Source organism: Trachemys scripta, chromosome 7 (assembly GCF_013100865.1).
Source record: "Trachemys scripta elegans isolate TJP31775 chromosome 7, CAS_Tse_1.0, whole genome shotgun sequence".
NCBI lineage: Eukaryota > Metazoa > Chordata > Testudines > Emydidae > Trachemys > Trachemys scripta.
In genome coordinates, this window is record NC_048304.1 from 45,972,723 (window position 1) to 45,992,643 (window position 19,921).

A 19,921-nucleotide genomic window follows, 5' to 3' on the forward strand; every position below is an offset into this window, starting at 1 on the left:
TGGGCAATGGTTTCCAGCTCCTCCTGGGAGGGGGACCTCCTTTGTGCCTTTCTTCCTTTACCCCTGCTATCGAAGGTTCTGCTGAAAATAAAAAGAGAGAGCACATGTTTTCCTAATTGCTCCTTCTTGTCCATCACAGATCTGGTACCCTTACCTGTTGCATCTCCCTCCCAGTCACTCTGGACCTCCTCTCTCAGGACAGAGGATGTACACTACATCCCAACTTGGGGGTTCTCTGTCTCAATGCGTGGCTCCTTCTTGGTTCAAACACCTAGAAAGCTCCAGTTTGAAAGAGGTGGAAGGGGAGGTATTACACAGTAGAAAGTCCTTGACACAAACATACCTATCTGCAAAAATGGTCCAGGTTTCAGATTTGGTGTACTTCCCATCAAATCTCCCTGAAATCCTCTACTCTTCCACATACCTTAGACCAGGGGTCGGCAACCTTTCAGAAGTGGTGTGCTGAGTCTTCATTTATTCACTCTAATTTAAGGTTTCGCGTGCCAGTAATACATTTTAATGTTTTTAGAAGGTCTCTTTCTATAAGTCTATAATATATAACTAAACTATTGTTGTATGTAAAGTAAATAAGGTTTTTAAAATGTTTAAGAAACTTCATTTAAAATTAAATTAAATGCAGAGCCCCCCCGGACCAGTGGCCAGGACCCGGGCAGTGTGAGTGCCATTGAAAATCAGCTTGCGTGCCGCCTTCGGCACCCGTGCCATAGGTTGCCTACCCCTGCCTTAGACTGTGTACTTTCCCTAAAAAAAATCAGGGCTACCTCTAAACTCTGTGAGTCCGCCTAGCAGCGATAACAGCCATCGACCTACCAGTAGAGGGATACTTGGTGTTGTCACACCCAACTACTAAAGGGTTCCTCAAGGGTTTAGTAAACCTCTTCCCATAACCTCGACCTCCTACTCCCACATGGGACCTAAACCTGGTACTGAAAGGACTGACTACGCCTCTCTTCGAACCCATGGCCACCTGTTTGCTTATGTACCTCTCAGTGAAAACCACCTTCCTGATAGCAGTCGCCTCGGCTAGGAGAATAGGAGAAATAGCTCAAATGGCACATCCCCCCCACATGGTATTCTTTTGGGACAAGTATCAGAGGGGTAGCCGTGTTAGTCTGGATCTGTAAAAAGCGACAAAGAGTCCTGTGGCACCTTATAGACTAACAGAGGTATTGGAGCATAAGTATTCACCCATGAAAGCTTATGCTCAATACATCTGTTAGTCTGTAAGGTGCCACAGGACTCTTTGTCGCTTTTTGGGACAAGGTTACACTCAGGCCACATCTGAAATTCATTCCTAACACAATCTCCAGTTGATTCATCAACCAATTGATTCATCTTCCAACCTTCTCCTCCAAGCCTCACTGAAACAACAGAGAGGCTATATTACACTCTCTAGATATCAGGAGTGCCCTAGCCTTTTACCTGGACAGGATGAAAGCTTTCAGGAAATCTCCCAGGCTTTTTCTCTCCCTTGCGGAAAGATCCAAGGGCTCAGCAATATCAGCACAAAGACTCTCCAAGTGGGTCTCAAACTGCATCAGACACTGTTACCAAGTTTGCAATATACTATTTGTACATACTCCACCAGATTGATCTCCTAATTTGTTGCCTTCTTCAAGAATGTCCCTATCTCAGAGATCTGTAGAGAGGCGGCATAGGTGTCGGTTCACACTTTCGCAGAACATTTTGTGATCATTGGGGATTCTGCCTCTGATGCCATCTTCAGCTTTACAGTACTGTCATCTGTGACTGACATGACTCTGAAGTCCCAGCCCTCCAGAAGGAGTCACTTACAGCGGAGCATCCATAGGGACACTACTCAAAGCAGAAGAAATTACTCACCTTGTGCAGTAACGATGGTTCTTCGATATGTGTATCTCTATGGTTGCTCCACAACCTGTCCTCCTCCCCTCTACTTTGGAGTTCTTGTCAATAATTCTGCAGTAGAGAAAGAACAGAGGGGGGCTAGTCCACACGTGCTGACTAGCCTCTTGTGCAGCATGAGGAGTGACAACACATGTGTGGGCCTAATGGACACTGTTACCGAAGTTCTCCGATCAGCAGTGCAGAGACACTTATACTGGAGCACCCATAGGGGCACACATCTTGAAGAATCATCGTTACTGCACAAGGTGAGTAACTTCTTCTGTGGATTGCCTCACAAGCCCTGATGTATGGGGTTTAGTGGGAGCAGGGCTTCAGCACGCAGTGTTGCAGGGATTCTAGGCAGTACTTGTTATCTAATGGTAGGTCTAAGTAGTTTATAAGTTGGGGAATCTACTAGTATGGTCTTGTTTTTTATTTAAAGAATGTAAGCTTTACATTTTGGAAAATGTGTGTTGTCTTGTGTTTGAGGAATAATTATGCTTATGAAGTGTATTTTTGTGAGTTGTTTGATAAAACCTAATCTTCTTTGAGTGATTGTTCACGTCCATTACACATTAGGTGTGCGCGCGTTGCGTGCACGGACGTTGGAAACTTTTTCCATCAGCGGCTCCCGTCGGGCCGGCAGGGGTCCCCCCCGCCCCCGCCAGAGCGGCGCCCCACTCTAGCATATATATATATATACACCTGCCGACCCGACCCTCTCTCAGTTCCTTCTTACCATCCGTGACGGCGTTGGAACAACTCTTATCTCTCACCTGAGAGTGTCCCTTAGCGTTAATAGTTATCAGTGTTAATGTTAGTAGTTAGCAGTTTGTTCGAAGATAGTTAAGCTCCTTTGTTTAGGTGTTTGGTTAAATTCCGACACCGGCCCTGGGCGGCGGAGCATGCCGCACGCCCAAGGCTTCAAGGCTTGTGCCACATGCCGCAAGCCTATGCCTATTAGCGATTCCCACGACTCGTGTCTCCGTTGCCTGGGGGAATTGCACCAGAAAGAACGCTGCAAGATCTGTAAGGCTTTCAAGCCCAGAACTAAGAAAGAGAGAGACTTTTGGCTTAAACAGCTACTCATGGAGGCTGCATTACAGCCCTCCACTTCGACTCATCCGACCCCGGCACCGTCAGCCTCGGTGCGGAATGCCCTGGCATCGGTTCGTGATCCTGCACCCATGGGGCACCCTAAGCCTACGGCACCGAAACAACAGGACCTCCCCAGGCACCGGTTGTCTTCGCCGACCAAATCGAAGGGCCAACCCAAGGCCTGAGGGCCCTCCCCACATAAAAAGGTAGCGCCCGTGAAGGACTCGAGTGCGCTAAAGGGCATTGCGGCCTCAGGACAGATCCCGGTGCCAGTGACTCCGGCGCCGAAAGGCCTGTCGAGCCCCAGGATAAGCGCCTCGAGTGAGGAGGAAGGGCTGGAGGAGGTTCAGGAACAGCCCTCCACACCGGACACGTTTGAGGCAGCAAGGGACCTCATCGAATTGCCCACAGAGAGCCTCCTCCAGGCCAAAGACAACCATCCGGGGCCGACACTGAGACTGCCATGCAGAGGCAAACTGGCAATGGTGCGCCCATCAAAGTCACCATCTTGGCACCGTTCACGGCACCGGTCCCGGTCGAGCTACGTCTCGGTGGACTCCCGGCTATCCTCGGCGCAAAGAGCCTCACAGGCGTCTTGCCCTAGCAAACACCCGGCACTGGTCCAGTGTTCCCCGGCTCCTTATCCGAACAGGCACCGGGACGTTTTAGTCACGCGATCCCCGAGACCGACCACTAGCAGTCGTTCTTAGTCCCAAGGGCACTGGTACCGGTACCGGTCAACAAGGTGCCACTCCTGATCCCGGTCCCGGTCAAGACAGCGCCACTCTCCGGTCCCTGACCGGCACCATTCCACAGCACCACGGTGGTCCTCAAGGTCGCCGTCCGTGGTTTCTGAGGCAGACTCAGGCCATTCCAGCAGATATACCCACAAGGACACCAGCCAGCAGGGAACACCAAGCCTCTTGGCACCCACAGTGGGGCCCGCCAGGACAGTGGCCATTCTGGACTCCATGGGCCTACCAACAGCATCAAGGCCCCCCGTCCAGGGCCTTGAGATCCGGCCTCTCAGGACACCGGTACCGCTCCCCGCAGGGGTGCCCCTCCTCTCACAAGGAAGCCACGCTCTCCAGACCACCAGAGCAAGAGAGAGCCGACACGGCACTGAGCCCGGTACCGTCTCAGGCCCGCTCAGCTGGATAGACTCCAGAGGAGCTCCCAGCTGGTGAGGAGCTGCAGGAAGGGCTAGAGGAGGAAGCACAGAAGGCTTTAACTTCTTCCTCCTCGCCAGCTGAAGCTGTGGGGGACACGGCAGTATCAGGCCCTCCCCTGATTGACCATTGAGCGCACCAGGAACTACTCCTCCGAGTAGCCCTCAATTTGTGGTTACAGGCGGAGGAGACGGTAGAGCAGGAGGATTCCATGGTGGACATCCTAAGCCCTGAAGGCCCCTCCAGAATCGCGCTCCTGCTCATAAAAATGATACAGTCTAATTATAAGACAGTATGGCAAACACCGGCCTCCAGTGCACCAACTGCAAAGGGCGTAGAGAGGAAGTACTTCGCCCCCTCCAAAGGGTTCGACTTCCTCTTTTGTCACCTGACACCCTGTTCGCTGGTCGTATCCACGGTCAACGAACGAGAGCGACATGGCCAATGAGCCCCGGCTCCCAAGGCCAAGGAGGCAAAGCGCTTGGACTTGTTTGGTAGAACGGTCTACTCGTCTGGGGGCCTCCAATTAAGGATCTCTAATCAGCAAGCGATCCTGAACAGGCACAATTTCAATTCTTGGGCATCAGTCTCCAAGTTTAAGGACTCCCTGCCTCAGGGCTCACAACCCGAGTTCGCAGCCATTGTGGACGAAGGGAAGGCGGTGGCCAAAACCTCTCTGCAGGCCTCCCTTGACTCTGCGGACGCAGCTGCCAGGACAATCGCGTCAGGGGTGGTGATGAGACGCTCGGCATGGTTACAGGCTTCAGGCCGTCCACCAGAGGTGCAAAACACCTTACAAGACCTCCCGTTCGAAAGGTCAGGCTTGTTCTCAGACCAAACGGATGCCAGGCTACATAGCCTCAAAGACTCCCGAGTAACCCTCAAGTCGTTGGGAATGCACACCCTAGTGACACAGAGGAAGCCCTTTAAGCCCCAACCGCAGCAGCAGAGGCAGTATCACCCTCGCCCCAGGCAGGAACCGTACCGCAGAAGGGGCAGAGACAACAGGCGTAGGCGAAACAACACGCCTAACCAAAACCAAGGCCAGGGCAAGCCACAGCCTGGCAACAAACAAGGATTTTGAAGTTGTGATCGAGGACAGCGTACCGACCCTCACACCTGATCCTCCCCTATGTTTCAGGGACCGTTCGTCCGATTTCTGCCGTGCTTGGTCCCGTATAACATCGGGCCGTTGGGTCCTTTGCATGGTGAAGGTGGGATGCACCTTTCAGTTCTCCTCACCCCCTCCCTCCTACCCCCCATCCCCGTCCCTCTTCAGGGACCCCTCTCACGAGCAACTCCTTATGCAGGAGGTGCAGGCCCTCCTCAGGGCAGGGGTGGTGGAAGAGGTCCCTCCAGACCTAAGAGGGAAAGGGTTCTACTCCAGATATTTCCTTATCCCCAAAGCAAAAGGGGGTCTCTGCCCCATTTTGGACCTTCGCAAACTAAACAAATTCTTAGTGAAGGCCCGCTTTCGCATGGTCTCCTTTGGCGCTATTATCCCATCCCTGGATCCGGGGGATTGGTACGCTGCCCTCGATATGAAAGATGCGTATTTTCACATCGCCATCTGCCCTGCTCACCGGCAGTTCCTGCATTTCAGCATCAACCAGCACCATTTCCAATTTACGATCTTGCCCTTCGGCCTGGCAATGGCCCCTCAAGTGTTCACGAAATGCATGTCCGTGGTGGCAGCCTTTCTTCGAAAAAGAAAGATGCAGGTATACCCATACTTGGACGACTGGCTCCTCGCGGGCAGGTCAGAGGACGAGGTTCGCTCCCACGTGACACTGGCGTTACATGTGTTCCACAAGCTCAGTCTCTTAGTCAAGGTGCCCAAGTCCTCGCTGATCCCCACACAAAGACTGGACTTCATAGGGGCAGTCCTAGACTTGGTGGCGGCACGAGCAAGTCTTCCAGTTCCCAGGTTCCTGGCCATTCAAAGAGCTGTAACCTCCATTCAACAATTTCCCACAACCACAGCCAGGTGCCGTATGCAGCTCCTGGGGCATATGGCGGCTTGCACACAGGTAGTCAAACATGCCCGCCTGAGACTCAGACCGTTACAGCTGTGGCTAGCCCAAATGTATCGCCCCAGCAGAGACCCCTTGGATCTTGTAGTGACAATCCCAGATCGGGTCTCGAACTCCCTCCGCTGGTGGCTTGATCAACAGCAAGTTTGCAAAGGGGTCCCCTTCACTACACCGCAGCCCACCCTGACACTAGTAACAGATGCATCAGACCTGGGCTGGGGGGCACACTTAGGGGACCTACGAATGCAGGGCTTATGGTCCAGGGAGGAAAAGTTGCTCCACATCAATGTGAAGGAGTTAAGGGCGGTTTGCCTGACCTGCCAGACCTTTCACGCTACCATAGAAGGCCACAGCATGTCAGTTCTGACGGACAACACTACCGCCATGTTCTACATAAACAAGCAGGGTGGGGCCCGCTCCGCTCCCCTCTGTCACGAGGCACTCCTCCTATGAGACTCTGTACAGCCCACTCAGTCCAATTGGTGGCAACATATCTTCCGGGGGTTCAAAACAGGTTAGCAGACCGCCTCAGCAGGTTGTATCACATGCACGAATGGACGTTAAGAAAGGACGTCCTGCATTCAATCTTCCGGAGGTGGGGTTTTCCCCAGGTGGATCTCTTCGCCACCGAGGACAACAGCCAATGCCCTTGGTTTTGTTCATTCCAGAACCTCAGCCTGGGCTCATTGGCAGATGCCTTCGCGATTCAGTGGGGTGGGAGCCTGAGGTACTCCTTCCCACCATTCCCGCTCATCCACAAGGTCCTGCTCAAGACCCTCAGGGACAAAGCGGTGATTATCCTCATCGCACCGGCGTGGCCACGCCAGCATTGGTTTACGACCCTGCTGGAACTGTCATTGATCACCCCGATTGCCCTACCCCTGCACTGAGACCTCATCATGCAGGACCGGGGTCGCCTACTCCACCCAAACCTACCATCACTACATCTCACGGCGTGGAATCTCTGTGGCTAAACGCTACGTAGAATAGGTGCTCCCACCAGGTCCAACAAATTCTCCATGGTAGTAGGAAGCCCTCCACAAGAGTGACTTACCTTGCCAAATGGAAGAGGTTCTCCCACTGGTGCGAGCCTAATGACATACAGCCTCTGCAGTCCTCCATCCCATCAATACTGGACTACTTGCTGCACCTCAAACATCAAGGGCTTGCCCCCCCCCAATTAAAGTGCATCTGGCCGCCATATCGGCATTCCACCCGGGAGAGTTGGGGCATTCAGTATTTTCCAACCCCACAGTAGTCCGATTTCTCAAGGGGCTGGAAAGGGTGTTCCCCTACTCACGCCCGCCGGTCCCTACATGGAACCTTAACCTGGTCCTAACCAAGCTCATGGGATCACCCTTTGAACCCCTACCTCTTGCTGTCTCATGCACCTCTCTTGGAAGGTAGCGTTTCTGGTGGCCATTACATCGGCTAGGAGGGTATCGGAGTTGAGAGCCCTCAGTTCGGAACCTCCTTATACTGTTTTTTATAAGGACAAGGTGCAGCTGAGACCGCACCCCAAATTTCTCCCTAAAGTGGTCTTGCAATTTCATATGCGGCAGGAAATTTGTTTACCGGTGTTCTTCCCCAAACCCCATACGGACCCGAGCCACTGCAGCCTGCATACCCTCCATGTCCGTAGAGCCCTGGCGTTCTATCTGGAATGGATCAGGCCATTTCGCAATTCGACACAACTGTTCATTGCCATTGCGGAGAGAATGAAAGGCCAGCCTATCTCGGCACAACGATTATCATCATGGATTGTGCTTTGCATCCGCACATGCTATGAGCTTGCCAAAGTACCAGCCCCGGCGATCAGGGCTCACTTGACTAGGGCCCAAGCATCCTCAACGGCTTTCCTGGCGCAGGTTCCACTCCAGGAGATCTGTAAAGCGGTCACCTGGTCATCGGTGCACACATTCACAGCTCATTACGCAGTCCATCATCAGACCAGAGAGGAGGCGGTGGTTGGCAGGCCTGTGCTTCAATCAATTGTTGCTTGACTCCTGCCCTCCTCCTACGGTAAGCTTGTGAGTCACGTAATGTGTAATGGACGTGAACAATCACTTGAAGAAGAAAAAATGGTTACCTACCTTTTCGTAACTGTTGTTCTTCGAGATGTGTTGTTCACTTCCATTACACTTCCCACCGTCCTTCCCCTCTGTCGGAGTCACTGGCAAGAAGGAATCGAGGGAGGGTCGGGTTGGCAGGTGTATATATATGCTAGAGTGGGGTCCTGCTCCGGCGGGCGAGGGACCCCTGCCAGCCCGATGGGAGTCGTTGAGGGAAAAAGTTTCTGACGTCCGTGCACGCGATGCGCGCACACCTAATGTGTAATGGACGTGAACAACACATCTCGAAGAACAACAGTTATGAAAAGGTAGGTAACCGTTTTATTCTGAGGCCTGGGTTTTTTTTAATGGGAGGCTTCAGTAACAGAAACAGTCTTCCCTCCCCCCTTTTCAGGTTGAGAAAAACCACAATGTATAGCTTGCGAAGCTGGATTGTATACAACTGACTTAATGTGCAAGGAAATATATTTTTGGTAATTAAATAAATATTTATATATTGATATTTTTCATATTTTCTATGCAATTTATTTTTAAAATATTAAAATACTTATTTTACAACATCACTTGGTTACTGAATATTTTAGTGCCATTATGGGTTGTATGTAACCTTAATGTCACTTATGATCTTGATTAAAATATATAGTGCAATTTTTGGCTGTACTCTAAAAGTTATCTTCTTAACCTCCTTGGGAATTTAGTTGTGATATAAAGATGCAAGAACACCATAAACTCTGAAATTTTGATTAAACCTTGAAATGCACAGCATTTTAAAAAAGAAACCCTTGTATAGAATATACATAAAGCTAAAAGGGAAGGAGGATTAGAATTGAAAAATATAAAGATTGTATTGCATGGAATATTGACATGTTTGTTATAGTAGGTTATTGAATGTAATGGCTATTTTCAAGCAATGTATGCAAACAGAAAATGCATCTAAATGTCATTAGATTTAAATAACTAAACAGGATCAGGTAAAATGATTACTGTATCTTCTAGTCTTGTGATATTTTTGTACTTCTATCATAAGGAATATTAGGACTTTTTTCTGTTAAGTCATCAGGTAACTGATAGTATTAGCTGGATAGTATTGGTTCATATTTTGTGTTTGTGCTTCTAGAGGTGCAATTTTTGTTGTTAATAGACAATCACCCTTACAATAAAGTAAGTTTAGCACATCCAGTATATTAGCCTTACAGTTTAGAACAGTGTTAACAAAGCACAAAACATTTTATTGTAAGACGCACAGAAGACAATTTCAGACCACTGAATAGATCATTAGTTTTTTTTAAACAAAAAATTAAATTAAAGCAGCACTTTATGGAAGGCAGACTGAGGCTTCAACTGGCATTTTTCAGTAAAACTCAGAATTTGAGTTTGAATTTATAATGTTTCTCCAGATATGAAATGTCATTGGCCCATCTAATTATGACCTCATCACTGGAAGAGGAAGTAAAAAATGCTGCTGCTTGGGTATGTGCCTAGCTGTTGCTCTTTGACTTCTTTTTTTTTTTTTTTTTCTTTTTAATATAATGATGCAGTTGTTTTGCTCTCATTGATCTTATCATTTGAGAATTTGGAAGTGATCTCAAGAAAATGAGGGGCTTTGTCCCCTGATGCAGTGTTTTTTTATCTTTCATTGTAAATTACTACTGAATTATTCATCATATTTTCCTTTTCCTTATTTATATTGAGTGGATTTCCCAATGCGGCCTACCACAATTTTCCTATTCTATTTAGGTGGTTTTATTTCCTTTATATTGTTAGCATTGTAACCTCAAATTTGTGTTTTATGCCTTTTTCAAGGCTTCTTTACTCCTTGTCATTGATTGTATCTCGATATAAAGGTAGAAAATTGAGGGAGGTATAATAGAAAAATGAGTATAAACTGACTTTACTATTACACTTAAGCGGGTCTAGTGATGTGTGAAGCATGTTTGTTTCTCTCCTTCCAATCCTTTTCACGCTCTCCACTACTCATTACTGCTTTTGAAGCAATCCAATTAGTGAATCAGAGACCTACTCCTGTTCAGATGGAAAAGTCACTTAAAAAGTCTCACTAGAAATCATCACTCTGCCCGCTATGGACACCAGGGCCCATCAAGACCTTCTCAGGAGGGTAGCCCAGAACTTGAGCTTGCAGGCAAAGGAGGTCTCTGAGGACACAGATCCCATGGTAGATATTTTGGTCCCAGAAGGGCCTTCGAGGGTGGCTCTGCCTCCGTCAAAACTATACAAAATACCACCAAAGTGCTGTGGCACATGCCTGCCTCTATCCCAGTGATAGCCAAGTGAGTAGAGCGCAAGTACTTTGTGCCTTCTAAGAGTATGAGCACCTCTTCACCCACCTCCAGCCCGGGACTGGGGGTAACTGGGGCCTCCCCCAAATCCAAGGATGCTAAGATGCTGGACCTCTTTGGTCGGAAAGTCTACTCCACCGGGGGGGGCTCCAGCTTCACATAGCAAATCAGCAAGTGGTACTGAGCCGCTGTGCTTATAATTTCTGGAACTCTCTGGCCAAATTCCAGGAATTACTTCCAGCGGACTCCCATTCAGAGTTTGGAGCTGTTCTGGAGGAGGGAAAGGTGGGGGCCAGGACCTCTCTTCAGTCTGCCCTGGACTCAGTTGACTCAACCACCCGCATCATGGCTATGACTTTTTGTGAGTTGTGCTGGGGCTATAAAAGGGGTATATCTCCTTCTTGGTTCCTTTTCACTACCAATGGTGAGATTCGGAGCTCCCCAGAGCTATTTACATCAGTTAGCCAGCGTTTTCTGAAAAGCTTGGTGTATATAGTTATAGATACTTTAGTTCATTGTAAGTATTTAGTGTAGTGATCTGAGAATTTATTATGAAAAAATCGACAGGTTTCAAGTAGTGTGCCACCTACAGGGCGATTTTCCCTGTCATGAACAGGCACAAAAGCTGCTTAATCTGCCTAGGGGGAAGGACACACGAGGAACAAATGTCCAGTTTGTACCTCGTACCCACCAGTACAAAGAAGCAGAGGACTTCTGCCTAAAAGTTCACCAGATGAAGGAGGTGATGTGTCCTGTGTTGGAACCAGCCCCTGAACGTGTTCCTTTTTTACGTAAAGGTACAGAAATTTATTGAAAATATTCCCAAAGAGGGTCTTTTTTATGACCTACAACCATGGCAGTTCTTTTCTCCACTACACAGGTTTTGAAATCAACACTAGAAGCTTCACTCGGAAGAATGTTACTACTTTTTCCCTACAGTGTCCTGCTTTTGACACCAATGTTGCTCTTTTCTGGTTGTACGCTCTGTTCTTTCCACCTTATTACATAACTCCCCCACCGTTACCCCCAGAAAAACAAAAATGAACAACAACCAGGCAAGACTTCTGCTTGTGTAACCCACATGCTTTTTGCGTTCCAGTATTTTATTTAAGAGACAGAGAGGGAGTCTGTGAAGAATTTAATGGATTTTTGTTTCTCTCTCTGTCCGTGTACACATAGAAGGGGACAAGCAAGGCCATTTACTCAAAGGGCCCAGAACTATCGAGAAGCAAGGGCTGGTAGTTACTGGGCAGATCAGTGTTTTTCCATGCACTGACGCATAAGTTTCCATGTTGGTTGGAGTCATAATATTCATTATTTGAGAACTGAGCCAATCAGAGCTCAGGTAGGGAGAAGCTATAAAATAGGAATACGAGACCACACACATGGGCTCAATGGATGAACTTGATGAGATACTTGATGGTGTCTCCTGGAATCAGAGGTTGGGTCCCAGAACTGTGATGACTTTGCCAGTCTCTTGCACCCCCTAGCACAGCCTCTCAGTCCCCCACTGCACCAAGGCCTTAATACAATACATGACCTTTTGTGCCATATTTATAAAGCTTAACCTCAAAAGTTAGATGTTTTCCCATGATTATTTCTTTATATAGAAAGGAAGCCTTTAACTCAACATTTTTGATAGAGCCTCATGGATTCAGCATATTTATTTTTTATTTAAATTTTTTAAGAGATTGCAATAAATATAGGCCTTAACATACTTTGCCTTAAATTCAGATTTCATTTTATACTGTTTATTTTTAAAAGGAAAAACTTATCGTTTAAATAATTATAAAAAATCTGACATTTGAATACAATAATCTGATTTTAAAATATTCAAAAAAATCTATTTTTATCCACACTGATTTTTACCAATGTTGGAAACATAACAAGTATGGGGCATGTATAGGGAATAAGTTTGGACAGGCCAAGATAATACTTATGCTAGGCTGGTTGACTTTGATCTAGTCTTTGCTCGGCATGAGTTTTGTCTTGCTGACTTGCCCTTATGAAAGCTTGCACAATGATTATAGCTGCTGTATGGGACAAGGGTAATGTTCTGACCACAGAAATGTACTGACAAATGCATATTCAATGGATATACAAAATATACTGACAAATGGCGATTACAGAAAAACAGGAAAGTCCCTGTATTGAGTAAGGAGTAGATGGCCTGGTCAGCATGCATGATCAACATGTGAACAATGAAAGTAAACCATTTGGAAAAGATATGATAATGTGGAGATAATGAGATAGCCCAGATAGCAAAAAATGTGTACATCTAAGCTTGTGAATTCATATTGTATGAGTTATATAAGACATAATTCTTAATGTTTATTGGAGTATAGTTATGGGTATGTAATTTGAAATTGGTTTGAAGACAGATGCTAGAAGGTAAGGGGATAGTTGGAGCATCGTAGGAGAAATCCATCATGACCTGCCTGCCCTCCAGGAAAATATAGCTGGCTGTTTTCTTTTTCTGCCTATCTGCCATTCATTGCTTTTATAGTAATTGTAACTGCAAGGTATGCTTTTGGTTCATAAAAATGTTGAATTAATAAACCTGAACATTTTGGCCAGAGTGTGTTAAACTTCACCCAACAGTTATTTAGACAGTTAATTATGATGTTTTTAAAAACCCTGAATTTGTTATTACTACATAATTTATATATTAACACAATTATCTAAATTGTACAACAATGTAGAATGGTTTAAATTATTTTTGAAATGCTTTGAATCTGAGTGATTTTTTTTTTTAATTAAGATTACAAATATAAGTACTGCACTGAGTGAGTTATAGGAAATTCTGCTTGCGTTAGAGATTTCCTGCAGTTAGCAAGGTGGTTATGTTTTAAAGACATTCTTGCATGTAAAGATCTTTGCAGCTCATATAAATCTTTATCAAAAAATATTTGGAAAACTTGATAAATAGGGAGAGTTCTTCATGGTTTGTAGCAAGAAAATATCCTTTCTTGGATGTTCATTGTTCATTTGATTTTTTTTGTCCCTGACTTATGAACATGCAGGTGATTGGATAGGAGGCAGGAGAATGCAGGGGCAGATCACAGAGGAAGGTTGAGGAGGGGAATATGATGGAAAAGGGGGAAACTCAGAGGGTGGAGTCAAGGCTATGATGGGAAATGGATGGCTGTTCCCCATCTTAGGGGTATGGAGAGAGTAAGTAGAGTCACCCTCCTAGAAACCATGGAGAGGGGGTGTAGTAAATTTTAGTGTTAATTAAGGGTTGACTTTTCAATCTGATATTCTCTCTCTCTCACACCTTGGCAGAATAGCAGAGGGGAGTTGGAAAGTCAAAAGACTGACTAAAAAACACACTTTGGCCCCCAAATCCATTAATTTAAAAAAAAATTCAATCTCATGATTTTTGGGTTCTCATGATTTTTGATGTCATGTAGTTGGCAATAGCTGATATGGAGTTTTTGTAAAAAGCCTGTGCAAGGGTACAACCTAACTTTGGGCAGTTGTTGGAGTGACTTATCAGTCCGTGTCCCTTCAGAGAGACGGCTATTTTAAACTTTCTCATCTTCAGGGTCTTTTCCCTTGATGGTTTTACACTCAGTCCAAGGGAAGAGTCATTGAAAAAAAATGAATAAGAGAAACGCTTCTCAAAATGTCATCCATCTGAAGGCTGTTGTAGCTTCTGGACTGTTGAGAACACTGAGAAATGGCAACTGTTTTGAAAAAGGGCTGTTCTTTGTGAAATTCTCTGTGGCAGACCATTGTATCCTTTAGCCTTTCCTGAAAGAGAAACTTTCAGTTATGAAAAGTAATGGGGAAAATGGCCATTAATAAGAAAAAAAATCAAATGTGGCCTATGTGTAACATTTCAGTTAGTTTTGTATGAGAAATTTGAAAAGTCTTTTATTCTGTTACTGAGATTATTAGAGGCAAAGTTCTGACACTGGGTACTTAATTTCTTAAAGGACCTATTTTAAATTATTTTTCATTCCTAAGTAATTAAAAGATTTACTTGTAAACTGTCAAAAATCATTCTGTATGTGAACTGCTATAATTTTAAAGAGGATATGCTTTGTTTTTCTGTCCATAACAAACCTGTATGCTTCCTTTATGTGCTAGAATCAACTCAGTCTCAACTATGGAGTCAGTATTGATGCCATAATTAATTCTGTAATTTTTTTTTTTTTTTGGGTCAGAGGAACTGGGTATGAATATTTATTTTTGATTCTTTAACATACTATCATAGTAGAGACTGGGAACATTTTATAATCCAGGGCCGGGGTCTCCTCTTTATTGGTGTTTGTTTGTAAAATGCCAAGCATAATTAGGCCCTGATATTGAATGAGGCTTTTACAAGCAGCCATAATACAAATTATTAATAACAGTAATATTATATTAGAATTGCTGATTATTTAAAAATTTGCTATGTGTACATTTTTATAAGAAGAGATTATTTTAAAAAGAGAAAAACCTCAGTACTATAGTAATAATAATATACAAAAATAACAGGAAAAGACTCTTAAGGTTGCAATGTCAAGACCTCAATAGTTAGGAAATGCCAGAATTAAGGTTGTCTGTGATTCATTAATTTACTCTTTGTGCATATCCGTTATGATAATCTGCAATTATACCACCTCATTCACTATACACCTTCTAACTTCTACAAAACTGAGGCATGAGTCGTACAGACAACAGCCTTATTCAGTACACGTCCCTGATTCATTCCCTGAGCACTGTCCATTCTGTGCACTGAATGAGGCAGGGGTCTTATGGAAACAATAGTATATGATCATAATTAAAGACTTTATCATAATGGATATGTACACACACCCACAGATTAACAGGTAGCAGTTGAAGACTGTTATCTGTGCAGGCTTACCTCTAGAGATGTATGAGAGACAAACTTCGGGTTTTATAATTATTTGCTAGACAGCAGAGAAAAGTTGATACTCAGGAATCCTGGGTTCAATTCCAGTTCTGGAGGGGAATGTGCTCTCGTGTTTACAAATCCTCCAGTCTCTCTCCCCTCCCCCCCATCTGGTTCCATCACAGCCTGGCCTCAGAGCTCTTAACCTTGTCTCCAGTTCCCACTTGTCCTCATCCTCTGCTCCTGCTCCTATCCCTGCCTTCTTTAGTTCCTGCTCCTATACCCTCTACCCCATCCTTTCCCATACTCCTATCCCTTCTTCCCTGTCTCCTGCTCCTATCTCCCTGTCTGCTCCTCTTCCCCTTCCTCAGCCCCTATGCCTCCGCATGTCAGTCAAGCTGCTTAATACTTCTCCACACTGCCTGTGTGCTAGCAAGGAGCATTGAGAACACAGGAGAGACGGTCTCCCTGTTCTCAGTTTTGGTGCATGCTGCCACAGTGATCCCCAGCAATGAGGATGAGTAATTGCGATAAAAGTTCTGATCAGCCCAGGTTTTCTGGGATGGAGCATGCTCAGTGCAGATGGAATCTTTGGAGAATTGAGTGTCTGAACTCTAAGAAATCTCTTCTGAATATGTGTAAATATGTGAAACTTTTTATTCAGAGGTTAATAACTCGGTCAAATTTGGGCAGTTTTCCTTGGGATAACAAAAGACATATCTCTGATACCAGAGCAATCCCAATTGCCAGTTTTCTGCTCCAGAGCATGGAGGTACTAGACTTTCTCAATGAAATGATTGAGAGCAATTTTTAAATAGGCAAAACACATTTTTCTCTAATCTTGTTCTCAGAAACAGCTGACCCATTTTAGTTGATCACCCTGAGGCAAACACCTGGCATAGAAAATTTCAGCCTGAATGGTTGAAGTTTGGGAAAATTTTAAGCAGCTGAAAACAGGGAAAAGGAAATGGAAAAGGTTAAACAACTTTAACTGTAGGCATAGCTACCAGCTCTACCTATAATAATAACTAGTAAAGTAACCGAAATATATTATGTTTGTGGCATGAAAAGGGAAAAAAGAAAAGGAATCTGTGCTTCACTCCCCTTGGCTAGATATATTTCCTAGGGTTGACTTTTCTAATTGTCTCTGTCCATTTGTTTCTCTCACTCAGCTCTACAGTATCAACCTAGTTGGTCTTTCAGCACCATCAGTTTTGATTTTTTCTGTTTTTGTTGCTGATGCTAGCTTACATAAAGTGAAATTCTTTTCACCTGTTGGTGAAACTCAGGTAGCTTGTTATGAATGAAATTCGAACCCCTTATGGCCCTTATTGTAGGCTGTTGTTGGAATACTACTATCTGGAGCTCTTGTGTGACACTTGAATGGGATTTAAGAATAATAATTGGATTTGTGCAATTTTAGATCCTGAGGTCCATCTCTTGACTTGTTTCCATCACTGTTCTTTAGACATGCTGCCACTGGGCACCTCATCCAAGCATAGTGTGACTGCAGGGTTTAAGTAGTGTGAAGGCTGCCCTGTCATCCAAGATACAGCTCGTGGTGTCCCCCTGGTGTTCCCAATATGACTTTTCGCATTGTTGGTGCAACTTAACTGATCCCACACCAGAGAAACTGTGACAGGGCAGTATTTACACAGTATACATCCTTTCCACATGTTTGCTTTCCTGATTAAATGTAGAACCTATAAAATTCAAGTGTGTTAGAAATGTACTGGAATGTCTTCTTCCATATAGGAAAGATGTTCAGGATGAATTATTGCATGTGTGCTGAATGTGTACTCACCACAGCTGCCAATGGTTCCAAGTAGTTTAAAGAGACTACAAACACTAAGCTGTTTCTATCTCTTAGTGGCAATAAGCAGGAGTACAAGATTCTTATGGCTTGTGGTCACTGCAGAATAAAAATCTTTCAAGAGTTAATAACCTATATAAGCTATAGTGACTGTTTCAAAGATTACTCCTGGGGGAATTCTGCACCACTGTGCATGAGCAGAATTTATGTCCCCCGCAGATTTCTTTGATTCCCTGCAGAAAAATTACTTTCTGATGAGGAAGCAAAGGGAAGTCACAAGAGCAGTCATGTGGCCCTCCCCAGCAGTATGTTTTGGATGCCCAGGGCAGCTGGCAGAGAGGTAAATCACTGTGGGGCAGGAGGTGGGACTGTGGAAGACCTGGTTGGTGGCTCCTGCCCTGTGCTGGGCTGGGGAGGACAGGACTTCCTCTTCCCCTGCACAGCATCCGGGGCCTGGTCAGTCCCACCCCCAGATTTCTCCCCCGGCTGCAGGAAGCTCTGCAAACCCCACCTCTTCCCCCACTTCCTGCACCCATTGCACTTCAGCTGCAGGCGGAGGGATCCCTGTACAGGGAGCTGCTCCTCCATCTGCCCAACCCCCATGAATCCAAACCCCATCATACCCAGATCCTCTCACCGAGCCTCACCCCCTTGCACTTAGAACCCACCCTGATGAACCCCACTTCCCCTGCACCTGGACCACCCCAATGAGCCACCCACACCTGTATCCCCACCCCACCGAGCCCCAAGCAGTTGCACCTGGATCTCCACCCCACTGAGCCCCACACACCCAGACTCCCCTGATGAGCTCTATACGCCCACACCCAGAAATTCCCCCCTGCTGAGCCCCAACCACCTTCACCTGTACCCCCTACAGAGTCCCATTGCCATTGTACCCAGAACCCCCCAACAAGCCTCTGTGCATCCAGATCCCCCACTGAGCCGCCTGCACCCAAATTGCTCCACAGAGAACCCTCTCAACCCACACCTGGATCCCCCAACACTAAGCCCCTCCACACTTGGATCCTGTCTTGCTGAGCCAGCCTGCCCACACCTGGTGCACCTGGCATTGAGGCACCGGCCCGGTCCTTGCACTGTGTCAGGGTTGGGTGCAGTCTCCCCGCTGAGTTTGTGTCCTAGGGGTTCGGGGGAGTAACTGTACAGTGATCTCCCACCTCTGTGCAGCTAGTGGCCTGTGCTCACCAATGCTATGCTGGAGCCTCCACATTTATTTGAGAAATAATATTTGCAGAATTTTGCAGAATTTTAAAATATTGTGTGCAGAAATTTAATTCTGTTGGCGCAGAATTTTTTGGCGCAAAATGCCCTCAGGAATAAAAGATGACCTCAGCATTTGGACTGTTTTGCCAGTGGCAGTCAGATTATTTCAGTATAAAGAAATGCAGTGCTACAATTTAATACAGTATATTTTGTCCTGTTTTAGGCTGGTACAGAGGAGTTTCCATTAAGAAGCCCAATGTAAAGGTAAGTGTAAATACAGTCTCTATTTTTAAAAATTATTTGAGAATGAGGGCTTTCCACCTTGCTGTTGCAGCCCTAACCCGTTTTCTCCATCACTCTTAAGACTCCACTTCCCTTTATAATTATTTTGGCATATATAATTGTACTGAATTCTCTTCTGAATTGATAAACATTGCTTCTTAGTCATCCCAAAGGTTCAGAGACCCTTTCCACCTGCATACATGTAGGCTGCATCCATTTTGACTTTTTTTCAAAAAAGCCCAAATGCCTAAAAAAGCCTGTACAATTCTTAATTCAGGATTTTTTAAACAAATTTAAATAATACACTTCATCAAAATATAAATAAAAGAATTTTTAAAGAAAACCTAATTGGGGGAGAATATTTTTAACGTTTTATATTTCACAGATTTTATAGCCTAATCAAGGAAATTTTGCACTAGGAGGGCTCTTTATGCTGGCTGTGAATTTTTGTGTGAGTTCATTTACACTTAAGTATACAAAGACACAAACTATTTCTAACATTCAACTGGCTTTAGTTTAAAATACTGTAATTTTCAATGTAATTTGTAAAAGTATATTAATGAACACTAGTGTCTAATGAATTTTTTGTTTTTTCAAAAATAAAACCTACATAGTGTTCAATTAATTATATTTTTCTTCTAATAAAAATCCACTAAGTTGTTGAGCATTTCATTCACTTGTGCATTTATTGTTACATTGTACACTGCATAAATCTGTGTTCACAGTTCTGACACAAGAACTGTTCAAACTTACCAGTTTCCTAGGTAACCAACACAGTGCCTCAGAAACAGACTGCATAAAGTGGGAGTAAATCAGATAAAGTAAATCCAAGCAGCATTTCCACCTTTCCTGTATTTCTGTATGGTTGAAATGTATGTGTTCGTTATTGACTTTCCTGGTGAAGTCACTCTTGTTGGGAAAACCTATGGAAGAATCTGCTTCAAGTTTGTATTTCAATGGAAAGGGACTTTTCCTCGTTTATTTTTTTCCTTGAAAATTCTTCATTTTAGTACTTCAGTGAGTTTTTTTTTTTGTAAATTGTTGAACTAGTTTATTTTTAGCTCCTGTGTATGTTGTCTGTCTGTTAGCCTTTGATCTCTGTGTGGATGGCTTGTATATTTTCTTGGTGCTGAGCAACTGTGTATTTTGAATCTTGGCATCTTTTCTAGGGATACTGTGAAAAGTAGGGAAAAGTAGCCATTTTTT

General features: G+C 45.0%; 1 protein-coding gene across 1 annotated transcript in view; it reads left to right on the forward strand.

The window, feature by feature from the left end:
• The window catches only part of LOC117880099 (dedicator of cytokinesis protein 3-like), a 252,869-nt gene that overhangs the window by 123,963 nt on the left and 108,985 nt on the right, over window positions 1-19,921 (forward strand). Inside the window, exon 3 of the mRNA XM_034775833.1 lies at window positions 18,657-18,697. Coding sequence (XP_034631724.1) covers window positions 18,657-18,697 — 41 coding nt within the window. The remainder of the gene's footprint in view (window positions 1-18,656; window positions 18,698-19,921) is intronic.